This window comes from Pipra filicauda, unplaced genomic scaffold, assembly GCF_003945595.2.
Source record: "Pipra filicauda isolate LSUMZ 115617 unplaced genomic scaffold, ASM394559v2 scaffold176_size3548034_pilon, whole genome shotgun sequence".
Classification (NCBI taxonomy): Eukaryota; Metazoa; Chordata; class Aves; order Passeriformes; family Pipridae; genus Pipra; species Pipra filicauda.
In genome coordinates, this window is record NW_024104283.1 from 778,396 (window position 1) to 801,059 (window position 22,664).

Genomic DNA, 22,664 nt, shown 5'->3' on the forward strand with positions numbered 1-22,664 from the left:
TCAGAGCCTTCCTAGACCTCATTTTGGATGTGCCTTCGTTTTACTGGGTATATCCAATTACACTTATATCCTTCAGCCCAGTGCTCAGGCCACCTCTCTTGTGGAATTACGCTGTGGTGGCAGTTAAGCCAGGACACTGACTTGCCAGCAGTTGCCCTACTTATGTCTGCTGCCACGAGCCCTCCCGTGCTAGTGCATACGGAAGGTCTTTACACAGATATGCTATTCTCAGCATCGCAGGCCGAAAACGGCAAGTAATCCTTTCCACACGTCTTTTTATCAGTGGGAGGAGGATCAGGTTAAGGGAAAGGGGTTTGTGTATGCCTGTCAGAGAGACAGACAGGCACCCGATTGCATAAAACCTGCTTCGCCCCCCCTGCCACTGCTTCTCCCTTTTTCCTGTGAGGAAATACATAACACCCAGATCACCCTAAAATATAAGTGATGTATGTTTAGAAGAAGATGTGAAATTGGTTGACATGTAAAGTGCCTGGAAAGTGATGAGAAATAAGCTTGCAGACATGTGAGAAGAAGGAAAAGTAGTAGAGTTGCCTCACAGTGCAACAGCTAGTGTTTCGCGCTGGGCTGTGGATGGCTATAAATGGAATTGTGCATCACTGTTCCTCTGAGCCTGAGGATGCCTCACTAAAGAGACAGGACCACTGAAGGAAGTAAGGCATCTGGTTGTTCTGTAATGAGAAGCAGGAATGCTCTTAATAATAAACAAACAGGACATTGTATGCCATCATCACAGGATGTCCTTCCTTCAGCCAGCATGCTGACTTGGATCGGAGGGAAAAAAATTGGGTGCAGGGATCTGCTGATTGCTCTACCAATCCTCCTTCCATCACCAGCATGTTCCTGGATGGTCACTTACACATTGCGCTGTGCAAGATCTGTGCTCATTTTCTTACCACACTGTGAAGGAGGCAACGGGTTTGGAAATGCTGCCTGCTGTGCCCTGCTGTTGTGAACTTCCCTGCTGTTGTGAGCTTCCCTGCTGTTATCTAGGGAGACGGGAAGGTTTTCTTTAAGGGAAGAAACATAAATGTTTTTCCCATTTCCTTTTACAGGCATTGATTAGAAGGAGGCTCAGGAAAGGGATAAAATCAAAACTCTGAAACCCCCAAATGCGACATCTCAAGTGAAATACTATGATTGTTAGAGATTGGGAGCAGGCACTTTGAATCGAGTTTTAAATCAATATTCCTTGGGAACTTGGGAGTAATTTTGTTATTTTTTATAATGTTCTATCAAGTCAAACTGCAGAAGAATGAAAGCGGGCATGTGTTGAACTCCGAAGCTTAAAAATAGCACGAGAAACAGATTTCTAGTAAAAGCTGCCTCAGGTGCGCTCTCCGCGAAGCGCCCGCCCGGCAGACCGCGGCGGCGGGGCAGCGCCGCGGCTCTCCCTGCTGACGTCTGGGTCGAGAGGGAGGAAAAAAAAATAGTGATGTAAAAACCCAACGCGGGTGGGCTGGGCGGGGGCAGGGGCCGCAGGTAGGGTCCCACCTCCCGCTCTGTGGGGAGAGGGGCCGAGGGAAGGAGGGAGGGAGGGGCCGGTGCGAGAGCGCGGGCAGGCGGGCGGGCGAGCGGCGGGCGGGCCGGGGCGAGCGGAGCGCGCGGCTGTGGCAGGCGGCCCCCCAGCGTTCCCCAGCGGCAAGAGCAGCAGCACCTGTCTGACAGCGGGGGAGGGAGGAGCAGGAGAGGAGCGGCGGCTGGAGGTGTGAGTCAGTCTCCCGGGGACCCGGCCACTGGAAGGAAGGAGAAATGTTTACTCTGTAGAGATGAGCCAGGTTTGCCGCCGCCGGTGGGCTTCGGTGTGGAAACGCGCGCGGACTCTGCCCCGGTAAGGAGCGCGATGCCGTCCCCCCTTCGCACCCGTCTCCACCTCCCCGGCTCCTGCTTCTCGCCCGCTCCGGCGCCCGCGGGACGGAGCAGAAGTTTCCTCGTCGCCTCTCCCGGAGCGAGAGCGCTTCTCTGATCGGCATTAACCCTTTCGCTCCGCCGCGCAGCTGTCGCCACCCTGCCCCCCCTTCCCCCGCGGCCTGAGTTTCGCTGTTAGTCCCCTCTCCCCATACCACGCCGAGGGTCCGTCGCTGTCGCACCGCTCGCCCCGGCCGCACTCGGGACGGGGCGCGGGGCTGGTCCCGCGGCGGCCGCGGGGGGGCTGCGTGCCGCGACCCCTGCCCCAGCCTCTTCGGGCGGCCCGGCCGTGCCTCCCGGCAGGGGCGGTCCCAGGGGAGCTCTGGGGGTCTCCCCCGAGCGCAAGTCAGTCAGACCTTACTTTCTTTCTGGGAAGATCGTGCACTTTCAGTCTTCGCGTTTCGTTTTTCCCGGAGGAGGGGTGTGAATTTCGTAGTAGCTGCGTATTCGAAAAGGAAAAATGAAGAGATTTTACACTGGGTTGAACGTCATTCCCGGCTACAGGCGTAGGCACAGATTTTGGTGAGCCTTATGGAAAGAGCCTGACCCTAATACCTGTTCGAGGATAGCTTTGATAACAGTGCTTCTGTCCTGAACAGACTGAGGGGCTGAAGGACTTGCTGGAATTGTCCTGCTAGGCTCATATCTAGTGCTTTGAGGTAGTAATTCTAGTAGGTACCATCAAAATCAAAAGGGATAGAACAGCTTTTTATATTTATTTTATTTGTTTCCCCTGCTCCTTTTCTGTTTTAACCCCCAAAAATGTGTTGTAGTGCTTTGTGCAGGGCTGTTGCTGCTACAGTGATGCTGGCAGGATGTCGGCTTTCTCAGCCTTCCATGCCAAAGGATAAGGGGACGTCAGGAGGAGGCGGAGGGGGGGGGCAGGTTGTTTTGAAAGTTGTTTGTGTGTTGAAAGCCGGTGGGAAAGTTCAGGCTTCCCCATTTGGAAGAGGCAAGGCTGGGTTCCGCTCTTCCAACATGCGCTTTCCATTTTTAGCTTCATTCAGACGCAGACAGCGGCTCCTTTCCTCTTCCTCTCCTTGTTTGTGACACTTTTCTGAGGCAGCTTTTCCACAGGCGACTAAGTGGTCTCGCAGCCATGACCCTACGTTTTCTTCAGCACAGAATATTTTTTTCTCTGAAGCATTAAAGAAAGGGTCTGAAAGAGGTAAAGCGGTTGTCAGCCTAGGGATTTTTTCCTCTGTTTTTATTCCCTCATTATTACCAAGGCTGGCATTTTAAGGCGCTGCTTCAGTCAGAGCAGCTTCGTTTACACTGCTTTTTGGCTATTACTCAACTGTACCAAGTATCCTGCATACGCTTTTAAAGTGTCACAGACAACTGTATTAGTCACGCTGTATCGACGGAAACCACAACACTGAAGGACAATGAGGATTAAAGGCTGTTTTCTTTTTTTCCAGGCTGCTACACAGTGTAGCTCGAACACTGTGAGTTTCAAGGATCTGGTGAAAGGGAGAGAGTGGACAATGAAAATGGACATGGAGGATGCTGACATGACTCTGTGGACAGAAGCTGATTTTGAAGAGAAGTGCACATACATTGTAAATGATCACCCGTTGGATCCCAGTGCTGATGGAGGCACCCTAACTCAGGCAGAGGCTTCCTTGCCAAGGAACTTGACTTTCAAATATGCATCTAACTGCAAAGAGGTAAGCGGCAATGCTCTGGGGAAGGTTGGAGTCAGACAAGGCAAATCACAGTGCTTCGGAAAGTGTGTGCCTGTCTTTGATTCTTTAACATAGACAAACACGCGCCCCCCCAACAAAAACTGCCCACTAGCTTTTAATATGGGACCCTAATAACTCTTTTAAGAAACTGTGAGCTGGTCATCTGTTGTGTAATATTTTCACTGAAAATTGCAGCCAACCTACCCCTGAAACTGGTTCTGTACCAATTCGCAAACAGTTAAATTTTCACACAATTTGAACAGCATCTGAATAAGCATATTTAAACTGTGGGGTAGTTCTCTGTGCCAATTTCTAGACTGCTGTTTGCCAGGACCATTCATTGCCTCTGGCTCAGAGATTAAAGTGCCTCGGTTGTCCAATAAATAGCTTTAAAAAACATAGAGGGGGGAAAAAAACTAAATTCCTGGAAATGTGTTTAATTATTTCTTTTTGTTTTCCCTTTGGTTATGAAATTGCTTTATTCTTTTCGTGAGCTTGTTGTATTCCTGACTTCCTAAATTCTTAAAAACTCCAGCGGTCTGGTTAAGGAAGTAATGGTAGGACTGTAGCAAACTTGACAGAAGGGTGGCCATAGCTTAAATTAACTTCTGTTTATCTGGGACAGTATCTTCACTGGTAGCTAGCTGCGTAAGTCTGTCCTATCCTTGTCCCTGGAGTGGGTACATTCTTTGTTGTTGTTTCAGAAGGGCTGGAAAGAAATGAGCCCGGATGAGCAATTTGGTTTTGTGTTTACTCCTTCATATAGAGTAGCTATTATAGCTAGGTGTGATGTTCGGTAGGGTAATAACCCAAAGGACAACCCTTCATTTCTCCTTGTGCTGAGACTTGTGGTATAGCAACTATTACCTGTGCTTCTGCTTTGGCTAAACATACTGACCACAGAGCTGAAAAGAAGAGGTACACTCATCCGTGCCTATCAAATATTTCCTTCCAGAGCAGGTACTTGTTTAATCCTGCGTACAGAAATAGGGCCAGACTCCCAGCTGAAGGGTGTTGACACCGTGGAATTTAGCTTGGCAGTGCCTAATACAGTGCCTTGTAGGTTTGGTAAGAGGTAAAAGCTAAATTCTCTGTAAAATCACTCTTCTCTTCCCATCCGCCCTGCCCTGCAGAACTTTGGCAGAGAAAGGTCATGCTCCAGAAAAAAAGTGTGAAACCTTGCTTTGTGTTATGGCATTGTTAGATAGGTCTTACTTTGGCAAGAGGAGGGAAATAAAGCTGTGACTGTTGTATGATATGAGAGGATTTCTTGGTTGAAGGATGAGCTTGCAGCGCGACAGCTCAGGACGATCCTTGGCAGCCAGCTGGTGACTGGTTGCTGAGGCTGCTTGCTCTCTCTGCCCCTGTTGAGTCGTCCTGTTGCAGCTGCAGACATCTGAGGAGCTTTCAAAATTCCCAGCACTGTGTTTGGAAACACCGAGGTGTAATTTCCTTACTCTCTAGCTTAGATCAGTGAATCAGGGTAGGAGGATTGCTGCCATCTCTGTATAAGAGATGGGGGGAGAGAGAAGTTGTTGAAAGATTGTTGGTTCTTCCTTGTAAAATGTGACCTGTGCAGCTCCCTGCTAGTGGGAGTCTGAATATAGGACATCCTCCTTTTGTTCTCCTAAGTTCCCCCCCGGTCTTTTATTTGTGCTGAATTGCACCTACCGTAAGGAGTAATAGGAACTTTCAAACCCCGACTACCTCTAAGGTAGCTCTGGAAGAAAAGGCCGATATGATGCTTTTTTTGCCCACCTTCCGTGAAAACTACTGTTCCCACTGAATGTACAGACAGGTCACTCATTTGCTACTCATCTGAAGGGTGAAGTAGTTGTAGTTGGCATAATCTGCTTGCATTCTAGCAACTTCTGACATGAAACATTGTTTTTCTTTCTGTCTGCCTTCCAAGTTTGATTTTGTTCAGGGGGGTCAGGACTGGATGTGTGTATTGCTCTTTCACATCAGTGTTTATGGGGTCAGTGAGGGAGCCTGATTCTGGTTTTGCCCTCATGGAAAACCACTGGAGTCCTGACAGCTCGGTAGGGTGGGTTTTTTTCACTTGTGAAAGGATGAGGTAAGACTTTGGGGGATGCGTGCATGCGTGTTTGCCAGTGGGTTTCAAATGTGAGCTGTCTTCATTGTTAACTTGGGGGAGAGCTGTGGCTTCATCTGGCCTAGAGTTTTAAATGCTGAGTCAGTTTATTGTCAAAAAACATATATAATACATCGCTTGTGAAATGCTAATACTGTCATGATTAGATCATGAAAATCCCAGTGTTGTCATGATTAGTATTGTGTCTCCGGTTGGATCAGGAAAAGTACTGCGTGCCTTCTTAGGAGGGAGGAAGTACAACCGCTGTTATTTGGGGAGGGTTGCTTTTTCTGTTTCTTCTCTTTGCATGCTTTGTGGAGCGAATAGCTCTTCTTTAAAGGTTTATGCAACTTGCGAGGGAGCCCATGACACGTCATCATACTCTTGTTTATTCTTGGATCTTGATCAGGGACTTTTCTGAAGGACACATTTTTTGTTGTGAGTTCACAGAATGTGTCAGCATTTTAAAAAATGAATTACTACTGCTCAAAACATTTTGGGCTGTTAGATTTGCATGAAGTCATTTATTTATTTCTGTGCATGAATTATTTATCCTTTCCTCTAGTTTTGGCAATTGTCAAAAAATGAAGAAATGCGGTGTTAGGCTCATGTTCTGGAAGGCCATATGTGAATGATCTTTTCATGGAGACATTTAAAAACATTGTTTTTCAATAATTTTTCCTTTGGTCTCAGTGCTTAAAACCCCAACAGATTTTGATATAAAGTGCCAGTTACTCTGCTGTCTTGAGTATTACTAGTGCCTCATCCTGGTCTGTGAGCTTAGGCAGAGCAAAACATGTCTCAGCAAACCACCCATTGCAGTTGCATTTCTATAATAAGGCCATTTTTTAGAGACAGACCCTGAATCAGTGATTTTGGTGAAATCAGTGATTTTGAGCTGTTACGAAGTGTGACCTTAAACGCTTGCTCCCCTCTATTGCTTTTATTCATTTTATGTGTTGTCACTGAAGAAGCCATCTGAAAGGATTTTATTTTGTGGCATCACTTTTAGAAAACTGGTCACTGAACAAAGGACTAAAAATTATGTAACTGTTCACGATGGCCTGTCCTGTTTGCATGTGGAGAATACTGCTGTTCTAATGAAGCCAGTAAGAGTTTGTTCGGTGTTTTGGATTTTTTTAAGCAGCTCAGTGGTCCCATTGCAAAATACCCTCCCCTTGCAGAGTTAGCAGGAGTCGTTGTTTACTTCAGTACCCTCTCCCCAGACAAGGATATAGGAGCGTTGATCTTCCGAAGCGCCATCTCAGATCAGATTTGGAACCGGAGCCGCGGGCAGGCCAGGATGTGCTAACTGGGCCTGGCGGGCCCTGGGCGTGTCCGGCCCCCGGCGCCTCATTAGGACCCTGGTCAGTTCCAGGGCCGCCGGCCCGGGCTCCCGCCGGCCCCGGTCTCCCCGTGCCGGGCCGCCCCGCAGGCGGCCGCGCTGGCCCCGCCGGCCCCGCTCGCAGCTGGCCCCGCTCGCAGGCGGCTCCGCGGGCGCGCCCCGGCCCGCTCGGGCAGCGACGAGCGCAGCCTGGCCGCAGCAGCGCCGTGCGGGCTCGGGCTGCCGCCGGGCTGCGCCTTCCTGCTGGAAACGCTGCTGTACTGAGAGGAGGGATGCGGCGCAGTGCTGGAAGCTCTGAAGGGAGAGGAGCTGAACGACTCTGCAGAGGAACTTGTGGGCTAAGTCGCGCGTGTCTGCCGTGCGGCGCGGTCCGGGCCCCGCAGACAGCGCCGGGGCTCTGTTTTTTGGGAGCGCCCGCGGCTCCCGTCAAGGGCTCCCCGCCGAGGGGACACCTGGCGGACAGAGCTCCGAAGTGCCGCTCTGGCACAGCCCTCCGGCAGCCCGGGAACGGCTCACCCCGGGCTCCGGACCTGGAGTTCCGCCGCTGTCCTGCCTCCTGGCCCTCGCAAGCTCCCTGCTTCCTGACCTCTTATTAAGCCGTCCGGCTAAGCTGCGGCGGGGCAGGAGTCCCTTTTGGCTGCGGCAGGGGGGTTGCCGGCAGTCTGGAGCCAGCCTGCCTTGGCACTGCTGGCACCCTTCTCCTGGAAAGTGCCCCTCATCGGCCTCTGCAGCTGAGCTTGCGGGAGCACGGTGAAGGCCAAGAATTGATGACCAGAAAGCCACCCTCAGCTAAAAGTCATCTGGGCAGCTTTAGTCTGGGTTAGCAAAATTTCAGTGTTGGCACACACAGCTGTGCAAGAACATCCTCTGCCAAAACAACTTTCTGATGGGTACAGGCTGAGAAATCATCTTTGTGTTCAGCTACACTGGGGAAGAGGCAAACACTGTCTGTAAGGTGGATATCAAACAGTATCTGCTGTGTCAGAGACTGTTTCAAGTTGACTAGTTCAAGGAGTGATTTCTAGAAATTCTGAGAATTTCATTAAAGTCGTTTTAATTAAGGCCAAGATATTTTTAAAACCATGAAAAAACTCAACCTATCATGTAGTAAAACTGGTAGGGTGTGCTGTAGCTTGGTTGTGAACTTTTCTTGAGAGAGCAGATGGATGTAAATGAAGATATATAGGGAAAATGAGAAGAACATCTGCCTTTTTCAGCTCTTTATGAGACAAGTACAAGCAAGACAAAAATAAAACTGAGCCACTGAGCTTGTTTCAGCATATGGTAGGTGTAGGAAAATTTCTGGAAGCCCTTCTCTCCCATCCAGATGCACAGATCAGTGGAGCATTTAACTACCTCTACTGTTGATGTTTAAATTTTTTTGGTAGTGTGCTGAAACACAGGTTGAAATGCAAACGAGTACAAACAGCCACAGCATACACCCAGCAATCTGTTTCCAGGTGATTACTTGATTCCATGGTTGTCATTTGTCCCCTTTATTTTTGCTAGGTGCTAGTTGTTTATTGGAATTTTTAATCTTGACCAGTACACAGGCAAGGATTTCTCTGTCTGTCTCTTTCTTATACATTAAGGGTTATACAACAGAAGAAAATGTAGCATGAGAAAATCAGAAGGCTTTGCTAATTTATGAAGGGCTGTCTCCATACAGCCCGGGATTTGTACCACCCTTTACTGAGAAGGACTGTTAAAAGAAAAATAAAAGCTCACTGAAGTGAGCTGTCTGTGGGGTCTGATGACTGCTGCTGATGTGTCTGATTTGGTAAGGACATCGATTCCTTTTGGGGTACAGACAGCAGTAATCACAACTCTCAGTCTTCATCAACAACTTCTGGTGTTCTTGTCTTGTTCTGAAATCCTAGTGAGTAAAAAGACAAGTGGCAAGTTGTGTGAAAGGGATATGTTTAATTCATTTTGCCATGAAGGTTTGTATATTGCAAAATTAATGAGCTTTTTACCTTCCTTTTTTTCCACTATCTGAGCAGCAGGATCAATCTGGCAAGGACTTGGGGGTCTTGGTTTACAAAATTATTGGGTTTTTAACATCATTTGGATACATTAAATTTAAGAAGATTAGTGAGAAGCAGAGAGACAAAACCAGTAACTCAGCAGTGTTTTGCAAAGGGTTACTCCAAGGCACGTTCTTCTGAATAATGATGAATTGCTTCCTGATTTGTGGTCAGTGACTTTTTTTGGTATAATTACTGTCAAGAAGGAAGCTGAACAACCAGAGTACATTTCCTAGACCTACCATAGTGGAGCATTTTCTTCAAAACCCTTATGGCTTTTTGACCAAACCCACTTAATATATGTTACTGGAACTGCTGATTCCTTTTTATAAAAGAAGGTGACCTGTGAGTACATGTCCCAAACCTATTTCATATTCTGTTTTGTATGCCACTGTATGCTGGTAAGAGAACTGTAGGTTGTCTTTTTTTTTTGTTTTGTTCTCTATTTAGCTATCAGGGTGGGTGTAGAGTGAAGAATGGAGGAGGGTGGAGGGTGGTTTCGTTTTGATCTGGAGGAGCAGTCATTCCAGTTCCTAACTTATTAGAAAAGTGAGTTCTGTAGCAGTGAAGTGATTGCTAGATACTGAATATTTTTGTTTGCTGGAGCTAGACTTTTGGGGGTTGCCTTTGATAGAAGAAATAACTTCTGAAGATATTTGGTAGTCTCTGCACATTTCACTTACTGTTTCTTCTTGTGAATATATTTCCACAAAATCAATTTTTAAGGTGGTATTCATCATTGGTTTCCATATATCTTGGTAAAATGCTAGTATCTTACAAAGCTCTTTGTATTGTATCCAACATGACTGTTCATTTATTTCTGTTTGCTGACCTGTCACTGAAAATTTCTTGTGTTGTCTGCTTTACTTTGTTAAGGGGGACAGGGCAAAAGAGGAAGACTTCTCAGTTTCTGCTGGCAATGAACTGATCTTCTGTTGCTCTTCTTGTAGGTCACTGGAGTTATAAGCAAAGAGTACATCCCAAAAGGAACACGCTTTGGACCCCTGGTAGGAGAGATCTATACCAGCGATACGGTTCCCAAGAATGCGAACAGAAAATACTTTTGGCGGGTAAGCAGGAAAAAATAGCACCGTGTTGTTGCAGTAAGCAGATCACTAAATGAGTAGGGCTGAGAAGCTGGGTCACTTCCTGCTGCAGACCCATCTGATGCAGGGGACAACCTCTGTACACTGCTAGGCATGAACAGAGCCAGTGGGTGAATTAAGCTGAGTAAAAGCCTGCCTGTCTTGGATGTAGGGACTGTGTGGGTGGAGAGAGCAGTGGAGATGCACAGCCCTTCTCTCTGTCACTTTGGCTCTCTCTTTCAATACGGATCGGTGCTCGGTTCTGTAAAGAAATAGTTCTGCTGCTTGCTGTAATGGTAGGCTATTTTGCATTTCTTCACAGTGGAAGGTCAGTCTAGTTTATGCACGTATCATGTCCTTGATTTTTCCCGCTGTGAAGAAGCTGTGAAAGTAGTGCATAAACTTTTACTCTGCAATTTTGACACATTTGGTGACATTTTTTCGTGGGTTTTGAATAGAACTGCTGTAACACAGTGGTGGTGGTAGTCTTCAGTGTATACCATTCAAGTCATAAATTTTTCTAGTCCACCTCAGGATTGTTAGAAGAGCAGCCCAAGGATCTTAGTGAGGGAAAAAGAGACAAACACTGGAGGTGGTGCCTAAGCTGTACTCCTCAGCATAAGATGGAAGGGAGCACTAGCCAATTTGTTTTTGCTTGAGAAGTCTGTGCAAGGGAATATGCTTCCAGTTTATCAGTTGACATAATTCTCAGTTTCCTTACAGACCCACTATTACTTCTTAGAGAATATTCCTTAGCCCCATGTCCTTCCATAGATTTGTTTTACTGCCTTCTAGCCACTTTGTTTGTGCCTAAATCCATGGATTTGGGACTGTGTCCAAGCCTCTGTGCTCAGGTGCCTGCCTGCCTTAGTAATATACCAACCTCATATCCAGGTGAAACCCAGACCATGCACCAGCGTTCCCCATGCCCCTTTCTTCCTACCTAATTGAATCATTTTGGTTTTCTCAGATCGTCTTTGTGCAATGTAATAAAGCACTGCACAGGCAGTTTATTTGCATGACCATTTTTACAAAGCAGGCAACTCTTTTCACATTCGTAAGGCCACAAAAAGTTTCTTTTTGATGAATTTTTTGGGAGCTTTTGTGCAGTATAGGAAGAATCTGGTACGCTGGCCCTAGTCCTGCCAGTTGTTAATAAGACAAGCAGACACAGAGAAGAGGGACTGCTAAACATCTTGCAGGACTTCATTCGTGTATTGCAGCAAGAAAGATGACATCATTCTCATGATGTGATTTTAAGCCTTCATGCGGAGGGATCCTCAGAAAAACTATCCTAGGAGCCATCTAAGCATCATTAAATTCCCTGTTATAATCTCTTGATTCGTTCAAGACAGACTGCTGCACTGAAAATTAATTCCTTCCTAGGGGTCTGACACAGGCTTGCATATGCAAAGGAAATTGTGGGAGATAACTTTCCACATGTTATTAAAGGCATCCTGGGCTTGCTGGCAGAAGCAGGAACATCTGCTCTGTGCACGGGGGATGCTTGCCTGTGCCTTGCCCGCGTGAGGGGAGCAGGGCCGCCCAGGGCCCACGTCATTTCTGGGAACCGCGCCGTGACTCAGCACATCTGGTCTCGCCTTCCCCAGAATAAGTGGGAGCCTGGTGGGTGCCTTTGCCAGGGGAGCCGGATCTGTGGCCCTGACGTGGGAGTGGTGGAGGGCTGGTTTGGGAAGTGGCAGCAGGTATCAAGCACCGGAGCCCCGCGTTCCTGGAAGTTTGTGAGCTGGGGTGAGCAGAGAAACCCGAAGGCTCCTCTTGATGCAGCATAACTCACCCAACTCCCTTCCATTTTCTCATAACAAACACACCGCAAAATCTCTCGCAAGCTGCTTTGATGAGGCCACATGTATTTCCCCCTTCTCAGTTTACAGGAAGTTACTCTTAAAGAAAGTGATTCTGGTGTTTGCGGCCGGCGTTAAAGGGCCAGGCTGCCTCGCCCCTCTGTGACTGTGGCTCTTGGGGAGCAGAGGAGGGGTCCTGGCTGGCAGACCAGAGGAGGGGTCCTGGTGGGCGCTCGCAGGGCGTGCTGCCTGGCCAGGTAGGTGCGAAAGACAGTAATGTGAACACGAAGGCAGAAACACCCTCTGGAGTGTTTTCCCCATAAGATAAGCTCTGTCTCCCCTTTGGAAAGGCATTTCCTGCTCAGTGAGGTGCATCTCTGGTGCAGGCTGCTCTCACTTCAAGGTCTGGCTTTTGCCTGGTCATCTGTTTTGTGAAACCCAGGAACTCCATTTCATCCAGCACAGAGCTAGTTCCCTCCAAAAGTAAGCAATGTGTCTTTAACAAACATGTCTGCTGGATTTTCCTTGATTTTTTTTTTTTTTAAGTAGTTCTCTTATTCTTACAATTTCAAGAAACAGTAGCTTCTGTCAGTGATTGGGACTTCTTTCCCCTAAAGCCGCTAAGCAGTTTTTAGATTCATGTTTTCTTTCCCCTATGTGGACAAGTCAGAGCATGTCCCTTGATAAGAAAAGTGACTTCTCATGGGCTAGCCCCTCTCTAGATCTTCGCTAAGTTATGGCCTGTGAATTTCATCTTTGCCTCGCCCAGCCGTTCTACAAAAGGGTTACAGTTCAACTATGAGCAAGTGTTGCTTTAGGACTCTGGTGGGGGGTGGAGAATGTTTGCATAGTTTAAACCTTTGGGTGGAGGTGGTAGGAAACTGCAAGTACAGAGGCCATAGAAAAAGGCGAGAAAGACTGACGTAGCACAGCCAGTCAGTCTTATACACAGGTGACTCAAAGCGTTAACGCAACATGTACTCAGACCTGCAGTCATCAGCATCACCCACTTGTTGATCATAGCACCAGGAAAAGGACTATAAGGTAGACTGTTCACACAGGGAGAGTACTCTGCATTTCAGAGTTTGTGTCTTGTTTTCCCATACTACCAGAGACACAGGCTAAGCTGAAATGGAAAAGGTGACTGTGTACTTATATTTGAATACCTTTGTAACTCTCAGGATGTCATAGTTGGAAAGGCGGGAACTCAGCTTGGACTCATATTGCAGTGATATCTGCTCATTAAAAAAAAGCTTATTGTTTTCCCCCTGGACTCTGTACGTACATGTTGCGTATAGTGCAGATATATATATTCATAAACACTTCCTCTCTATTCCAGATCTATTCAAGTGGTGAGCTTCACCACTTCATTGATGGATTTAACGAGGACAAGAGCAACTGGATGCGTTATGTAAACCCTGGCTACTCTGTTCAGGAACAGAACTTGGCTGCTTGTCAGAATGGAATGAACATCTACTTCTATACCATCAAGCCCATCCCTGCCAACCAAGAGCTGCTTGTGTGGTATTGCCGAGACTTTGCAGAAAGGCTGCACTATCCCTCCTCCAGAGAGCTGACAATGATGAACCTCAGTAAGTGGATTACAGTATGAGCAAGGAATGCTAGTAATGTCTCTTCTGCCTATACGATCTAATAATAAGTTGTATAATTACACAGCTGCATCACCTGTTGTGTCACAGTAGGTAGCTTGGAGTAGGAAAGGGGAATTAAAAAACCCAACACAACAGAAGGAGTTCCCTGTGCCTGTTCAAATGTAAATAGATTATAAAAAATCTGAGCAGTTGCTGGTTTACAATCTGAGTCTGATCTGATGAAATTCTGGATGGACAACCTGAATATACCCTTTGCCCTCAGAATCACAGCTGTTGGTTCACTCTGACTTTTCAAGTCCAGATCTCACAGTAGGTTGAGCAAAAATCTGTTTTGATAGCATATACTAAAGGTTGTCCAGTCATACTCCCAAAGGGCTGCCCTCACTGTACCGGGAAGTGGCAATGTGCCATGACTGTCTAGGTGTCTGACAAAATACATGTTTACTGCATAATGCACTTTGAGCCTTGCATCTACACTTATTTATCTTATGGGAGCAAACCTCCTGTGGTCTTTGCATCGGGTTACTTGTTTTTTAAGCTTAGTGCACTTTGTCCCCATTTCTTGGCTTTATATCACAGCTTTCGTTTTCTGTTCAAAAATAATAGCACTGCTAGCAGAGGGAAGAGGTGTTTCCAGGAGTTTATCTCTGTGTTTCTCTGTGGTTTCTGACCATTTCCAGTCTTGGTGCTTTACTCATAGCTTAATCACTGCCTAGCACCTTACCCAGAGCCCCTTGAAGAGAGGGAAAGACTTGCTGACTTCTCAATGGACTCTTAGGCCACCTGCCCCATTGCCAGCTGCTCTGAGATAGAGCATTCTTTTGTCCTTCTGCCAGTGCCTAGATTGAAATTTGAAGGAAAAACCAAGCAGGTTTTTTTTATAAAAAGAACTTTTTGCGGTTATTTGGCAACAAGTAAGGGGTTATAAAATATCAGTGTTGCTTTGGAGATCATTAGAGCTAAAATGTCATCCTGTATCATAAAAATGATGTCACACAGATTAATCAAAAGTACATTTTTCCTCTGTGGATGTTATCCTTTCATCAGTTTTTTGTCTTTCCTTACAAAGTAATAGAAGAAAACTTCTTGTCTTTTAATGGCAGGCGGAAGAGAGGGAGGGAATGTCCTATGCAGCTATATTCTCTATTAAAAAACTGTCTCAGTGATTCTCTAATCTTTGCACATATGTCATTTCACCACTCTCTGTGCAGTTTTACTTCCTGATATGGTGAACTGTTGGCTTTTCAGTGGGACCTGCAGGTGGGATGAGACAACAGCATTTAGAGTTCCTGTGAATGAGGAATTTGCAAAGATCTAGCTAGGAGGATGCACAAATGCGGGATCGGTTTCCTGCGTCTGCTGGCACCTTAGGTTTCATTGCAGAACTAGCAAGGAATATATTCATAAAGTGTTAAAGTGTTTCTCACTGTGTCCAGTTACTCTTACTCAAATATGGTCAAAATGTGGTGTGTCTGGACACAGCAGAGTAACCCATTTTAGTAAAAGTAGGCTCAATATGTGGATTTAAAGAAATGGGATCGTGAGCCACAATTGTGTAGTTCAGCCTTAACGTTTGCAGTATTTCCAGGTGCTGAAATTGAAATAACCATTCTTCTCTTTTAAGATAACTACATTTTTAAACCATTTCAAAATTTTATATTAGCTTCCTTTGCCTAAAGAAAATAGCAGTTCAGCAAAATAAGAAAAAGTTTTCACTTTTTTTTATTTTTCCCCTTATTTTTATGATAGACGTATTCAGGCCTAAAGCCTGCATTTGGGCCGAAAACCCTGCAGGTACCATAAAGATTGAGGTTTTCTAAAGTTTTGGTGCCCTTTTTTGAAAAGTACAGAAAAAAATCTAGAAGTTTCACAAAGATGCTTATTTGCAGAGGGCCCTGTAGCAACAGTGCAAGCAGGGGTGGTTTTTCCAGCGTTAGTATTGGAACTAGATGAGTTTAAAGTGAATGCCAGCACTGTTTAGTTTTCTTCTGCCCCTTCCCTCCCAGGCCAGTTAAATTTAAATTAGTGAGCATTGTGCTGCCTCTACAGCCTCTCTCTCTATCACAAAGCCTGACCAAGGTACTATGAGTAAAGTGCAGAGGGCTTGTCCCCAGATCATTAGCACGTTGCACCTGCTGCAGATGTGGGGCTTTGGCCCACCAGAACAATCTTAACACAGTCTTGCTTGAGGAGACCCCCACACCAGCGCCTGCTAGGAAGTCAAGAAAGTCCTCTCCAGATAAAAAGATTGCTAGTAATTTGGTGTTTAAAGTGGCATGGCTTCTCTCAAAGGAGCAGGCGAGCATCTCTGCCCCTCCCAGCTCCTGGCTGCTGGTTTTGGCACCCTCTGAGGAAGAGGGAGGGGAAGTTGGGATCCAGGTCCCACAGCAGGCTGAAGTCAGGGCCCCCTCCCACGGGACATGCACTGATGCAAACATGAGGCAGCCAGTGGCTGTGTTGTGTTGCACTCAGATCTATCCCTCTGCCCTGTCTAGGGTGTGCCGAGCACACTGGTGCCTGCAGGAGGCTTTGGAAGAGCCGTCCGTACCTTGGTTGGCTGCCCAGCCCAGGACAGGCGAGGCCACCTGGGACACACACCTACAGAGACCTTCCAGTCTTACCAGCGTAAAATACAGGCAGCTGCTTTAAGTGCCTCAGGGGTTTGAGGATCATGATCTTGGAGTTCAGCATCTCAGTTCCTCTTTAAGCACCAGAGCAGGATGGGCCTCTGGGGAAAAATGTATCAGGGAATTTCTCTGGCTTTATTTCCTGTAATTAGTGGCCTCAAAAATGAGAGAACTACCACTTTAGAGCATAAATATATTTACACATCCACATATAACATCTACTTGCCTCTGTAACAGCAAACTTTCAAATTAAAGGTAACTTCCCCGGCGTTAGTTCATTTGTGCCCTGTAGAAGGAAAGCATCCAGATTCAAGACAGCAATTAGGCATGTACTTAGTTGTGGGTTTAGCCCTGTCCTCTGTGTTTTCTTGAATTGGGGCCTTTGACCCAGTCCTTCAGACGCTGGAGCACACACCTACCTTCACAGCCATGATTAGCTCCAAGTGGAGCTACGTAACTTCGAGTGGATGTTGAAGTGCCTGCAAGGAGTTGCACAACAGTGGTAGAGGAAAGACTCCACATTATCCCAGCGGTAGAAATTCAGTCTCATTTTAATCAATCCCCTTCCCTTTCTTGCCTGTTTTGAGGCCCCCGATGTTTTCTGTCAGGATTTAAGATGTCACCTTCAGATGGTGCCGTTGTCCAGGAAATAGTTTTAAGTATGGGGGCACAAGATTTCCATATTCTGCTGGCGAAAAAATAAATTTTTGGTAATTTGTTAAATGGACCTAAACTTCATTCAACTGCTCCTTCAGATTGTCTTTTAGTCTGTGATATTTTATATTTGGACTATTTAGTAAACAGACTGAGGAAATTTGCTTCCGGGTTCCCACATAGTTTAACATTTCATTCTTACCTCATCATGGGAGGACTATTTTGGGGTGGACGGTGGAGAGGGTAACAGTTAAAAAAAACCAACAAAAACCCCCCAACAAAAATGCAATAAAATCCAAACAATTGCATTGACTTGGGACGTGACTATTTGATAATAATGTTCGTATATTGCAATCATATGATGCAACTTCCTGCTGCTCTGTCATGTTTGTCTCCTCAGTCAAGTGCAGGCAGGTGACATCTTTTGGTCAAACTTCAGAAAAAAAAGTTCAAGTCAGGGAAAGAAAATTTGCATATTTACAAAATATTTGGCAATCTTTTTGTTTCATTAACAAGTTTAATGAGGCATTATTTTAAATGTTTCAGCTTCTATAAAGATTAATTTTTTAATACTTTTTTCTTAAATGCAATTTGCTCTTTTCTTCTTCCTGCTGACCCTAACGTGCTGGCCGTTAGCTCAGCCCTGCCACTCGCTTTCCCTTTTGTTTATGGGCAGTTTCACTTTCTGGTTTTGAAGCTTTTCTGTTTGGGTTGAGAGGAAACATCTGCACTTGCTTAAAAAAATGCCTCCTGGAATGTTCAAAAGGGCTCAGGAAAAATTATTTTTAAGTGATATGAAAGGTTTTCTTCACAAAGCCAGAATTTGGGGACTAAAGTTGGACTTAATATGGAGGATTATTTGAAGGCTCCCTTAAAGACCTTCTCTGAGCAAAAAGTTTTCAAAGACATGCCACCCTGCCTTGGACACATTCAGAAAACAGATGATCAAATTATGTACTTCTGAATGTTGGTCTCCATTCTCATTTTGAGTGCAAACACTCTTTGTTTTGCCCGCTTCACAACTTCGAGGTTCTCTTACTACGAGCAAAAGAAGTGCTTAATTTAGATCGAAAATGTGAATCGGCATAATTAAGCTTCACCACTCGAAGTGTTCAGTACCATCTCACTCCTGAAATTACTATTGAAATTACTGTCTGCCTACAACCGTTTTTCAAGTTTTTAGAAAAAACCAGATCATTGTTTTTATGAAATCTTTCTCAGGCTACAGCTCAGAGCACAAGAACCGAGAGCAAAACCTACAGCTCTGCAGCAGTCTGTAGCTGGAACACCCACATTGGAGTGACTTCAGGCAGCCCCTCCACTCAAGTTTTGTTAATGCTTAAAAGTAACAGCAGTTTTGTCCTTTTTCTCCTTGCACGCACTCACTAATCTCAGATCTAACTAAATAATCTGTTGACCTCAGAAGTGGATCAGGCTCCTCAAGAGGCACGTCTGGAGGTTTTTTTCTTTCTTTTTTCCCCCTCTTCCCTCAGATCAGTAACTTAAAAATGCAGCTGCACTGTTCTTGTTTTGTCATGAATCTCTTTTCCGTGTCTCTCTGACCACAGAAACTAGACAGATCTTGGAAGAGTATGTGCCTATATTTAGTGTGTAGTATGTGTGTGTATATATGTATGTGTGTATATGGGGGCGGGGGGGAAGAAATGCATTTCAAGAGCGAGAGGGAGACATTCCGATTGGTAAAAACTTAAATCTAAGATCACAAGTTTTAAAAAAAATCCACTTATAAAAAATATGTCTCTGAAATGTGGCTCCTATAAGAGCAACAAGAAAGATTGTAAACCTCTCAATCAGTTTCAGCCCTGGTTTAAATCCACCTTCAGCATAAAACCTAGGAACCTCTCCTTGGCCCACAACATTACCTTCTCTTATTTTACACAGTGCTGACACACTTGTTTATGTGTGTTTTTATGTTTATGTGTTTATGTTGATCTCTCTGGTGTTCCCAAGTGTCCCTTGTGCTCAGGTAATAAGGGAAAAAGCCAAGAGGGGATTTATGGACTGAAAATAGCTTTCAAACTAAAGAGACTTGTCACAATTAGACTTAAAAAATAATCTTTAAATATCGCAACTTCTGTCTACACATGGAAATTAGTAGGAAGGAAGGCTTTACTGGGAAAATTCAGAAAGGAAGGAAAGAGCAATTATCTTTAGTGAGTCGAGTGGGAGCATGGGCTTGTTGCACAAAGAAAGTTTCACTCTCTGCTTGAGCTTCCTTTCTGTCACTCACGGGCTTGCTCCTGTGTGTAAGGCACGTATGTCCCCACCCTCGTGTTTAACCTTGTGACAGTAGGAGCTGTTCCTCCAGCTGAAGTGGCCCCAGTTTCTCTATCTCTTTTCCAGCAGCACCAGCACTTCTCCTTCCTCTTCCCCTCCCCCTGGATTTTTTTCTTTAGAAGAAAAAAGTGTCAGTTTGAACTTCCTGCTTGACAGACCCCACTGAGAAACTGATACGGGCCTGATAAGGTGGTATTTATTTATTTTTCCTGCTGCGAGGCTTCACAAGTCCCACTTCCCACCCCCCCATGCAGCTTTCAATACTGCCCGGTCTTGATACTTCCCAATGCTGATAGTGTCACTGGAAATGTTTGCTCTTGGACACTGGTGTGGTGAAAGGCAGCTGATAAGAAGACACAGATAATATTCCCAGTGCCATTGTGGAGCTTCTTGAACCTAGTAGACCTCAGTGTTATGCCCCAAAATCTGGTGGACTTTGAGAAAATCAGTTACCAGTCCACGAGTGCAGACAAAATGACCAAAGAAAGTAGATGATTTTTAAAGCTAGACAACATAAATAATATGCTATTATTTAATTTTTTATACAGCTCTGCATTAAACTTTCAACATTGAGAGAAGTAATCTGAGCATTTATGTGTGCATATGCTTGCTGTACAACACCTCTGAGTTTTATCATAAATATTCTAATTGAATATTCAATTTGTGAAAATACACAAACTGCTCACGTATCTCAAACTAAATTTGCTTGCTAATGCCATTTGAAAAAGGATGCTACTGTAAAGTGGATTGCTATGAGTAGAAGCATGCTTTGAAAGCAGCTGTTCTGTTGGATACGTTTAATAAATGGCTGTTTCTTTGCCTTATAGGGTAATGTTGCCAAATGATAGATTCCTTCAGGGTAGTGAATAGTGAAGCAAAGAATCCATGTTGAAAGCAGTATGGTCATTGCCTGTTCACATGTTACTTGCTGGGTTCAGATGATCCTGCAGAAATAACTGTTTCTCACCTCAGATAGTGAAGTAAGAGCAGTCAGTCATGGAAGGAGAAAAGTGTCTAAAGGACTGTAATATTTTTGAGTCACATACATACCAATGTTGATTTGTAACTCCTGATGGAAAACTGTGCACATAACTAAGCATGATTATGTAGTTTTGTAGTTTTTCCCCATAATAAAATACCTTACTTTTATCAATACCTTACTTTAATCAAGACTTTTTAATTACTAACTTAGATAAAAGCAGACTTCTTTTTCTATTGAAGACACCTTTCAGTGTACTGTCTACATTGTAATATGTCCAGATAGCAAGGTCTTTGAATACAAATAAATGGAGTATGTGCTGAACTGAGATGAATGGATGCTAGCTTCTATTTCCTTCTAAATATATTTCTTTTTCCTTTTTTTTTTTATTTTTTTGCTAAAGTACATTTCAACTTAAGCTGGAGCCAACCAGTCTTGCTTTCTTTTGCTTTGCTTCAGCATTTTTTTTATAAAGTACAGCTGTAAGCAGAGGAGCTTTGCATAGACTGAATGCCACAGAAATCTGCAGTAAATAGTCTGCTTTGTTGTAGATGTTCCTAAGCAGTATATTTAATGAGTAATGATCTGTTTACTGATGGAGAATACCTTCGCTTTGAAGAAGGCTTTCATCCTAGCCAGCCATGGTTTTTTTGGTACTGTAAGTAATTGAACTGGCTGGTGAAGTGACTGCTGCGGTTTGGCAAAAGCTGATTTGTCATGCCTTGTTATTTTACTGAGGAACATTTCTGGGAGTGTTCTGCAAAGTCCTTCTGTTAAACCTGTATTATGAACAAATGCTCGTTACCACATTTATTAGAAATACTGCTTAAAGACACATTCAACAGCAAAGCTAGTCAAATTTAAGGGGAAAGAAAGGTGAAATCAGTTTGCAGAGTGGAAACTAACACTCTGCAAATGCATCGTCATCCAGATCTGTATGTACTGCTTGGTATCCCTTAAATTAACAATGCTTTTTATTAACACTTAATACCAGCAGGCATTTCTTCACACAAAAATTAGTCTTTTGGCAAGTTAAATGATTGCTCATCTTTGAGAGTAGCCATTCCTTCCCACTAAACTTGTAGGAGTTAGATTGTGTTTTGAAAAGAGATAATACCAGTGACATATCTAAGTAATCATTACCTTGTCTTTGTATTTCAGCACAAACCCACATTAATCCAAAGCAGCACAGTGCTGATAAGGATGAGCTTTATCAGAAGAACATCCCAAAGAAGGAGCACAGTGTGAAAGAAATCCTCAAAATGGAATCTAATCCTCCAAAAGGAAAAGACTTCTTCCAGACCAACATTTCACCAGTTACTCCAGAAAAAGACTTGGATGATTTGCGTAAAAACTATAGCCCGGAGAGGTGTTTCTTCCCTCGAGTTGTCTACCCAATCCGACCTCACATTCCAGAAGACTATCTGAAAGCTTCCTTAGCATACGGGATGGACAGACCCAGCTACATTACTCACTCACCCATCCAGGCATCTACTACACCGAGTCCTTCTGGGAGGAGCAGCCCAGACCAAAGTTTAAAAAGTTCAAGCCCTCACAGCAGTCCAGGGGTCACTGTTTCACCTCTGGCACCTACTTCCCAAGAGCACAGAGAGCCATACTCTTACTTGAATGGATCGTATGGCTCAGAAGGATTAGGGTCTTACCCTGGATATGCGCCCCCTGGCCACCTCCCACCTACCTTTCTACCATCCTATAACCCCCACTACCCCAAATTCCTGTTACCTCCATTCAATATGAGCTGTAATAACTTGAGTGCTTTGAACAATATCAATGGCATCAACAATTTCAATCTCTTCCCAAGGATGTATCCTCTTTATGGCAACCTGCTCAGTGGAGGTAGCCTTTCCCACCACATGCTGAACCCCAACACACTCCCCAGTTCATTGCCGAGTGAAGGAGGCCGTCGATTGCTGCAGCCTGATCATCCGAGAGACTTCCTCATACCAGCACCTAACAGTGCCTTCTCTATCACAGGCGCTGCTGCCAGCATGAAGGACAAGCCATGCAGCCCTACCAGTGGGTCACCCACTGCTGGTACAGCAGCCAGTTCGGAACATATAATGCAACCTAAACCTACCTCAGTGGTGTTGGCTGCCACCGGCGGTGAAGAAGCCATGAATCTCATTAAAAGTAAGAGGAATGTGACCGGTTACAAAACTCTCCCATACCCACTTAAGAAGCAAAATGGGAAGATCAAGTATGAATGCAATGTTTGCTCCAAGACCTTTGGCCAGCTCTCCAATCTGAAGGTAGGCAGTGGAGAATAAGACAGGAGTCTCCTGGGAAGGGCTCAGGTTTCTCCCTGTAGTTTTCAAGGAGAAGTGGAGACAGGCCTCCATTACTTGCTTGGCTGTTTATCTGTCTGGGCTTAATACGGCATCCCCCACTCCCCACAAGAAATCATCGTTGTGTGTTTTAGCGCTGACACCACCCAATTAACTAGATGACATTGTATTTTGGCAATGGGACTCTTCTGCTGACTCTAGGAAACATCTGAAAGT

At 45.0% G+C, this 22,664-nt stretch overlaps 1 protein-coding gene across 2 annotated transcripts in view; it reads left to right on the plus strand.

Annotated features, from left to right (window-relative positions):
* The window catches only part of PRDM1 (PR/SET domain 1), a 38,324-nt gene that overhangs the window by 11,904 nt on the left and 3,756 nt on the right, over positions 1–22,664 (plus strand). Inside the window, exons 2-5 of one of the 2 annotated variants that reach the window (XM_039379827.1) lie at positions 3,348–3,596; positions 10,032–10,151; positions 13,311–13,563; positions 21,304–22,412. In XM_039379827.1, coding sequence (XP_039235761.1) covers positions 3,414–3,596; positions 10,032–10,151; positions 13,311–13,563; positions 21,304–22,412 — 1,665 coding nt within the window. In that variant the 5' untranslated portion in view covers positions 3,348–3,413. Of the gene's footprint in view, positions 1–3,314; positions 3,597–10,031; positions 10,152–13,310; positions 13,564–21,303; positions 22,413–22,664 lie in introns of those variants that run through there. The other variant, XM_027731917.2, reaches the window with a different exon arrangement.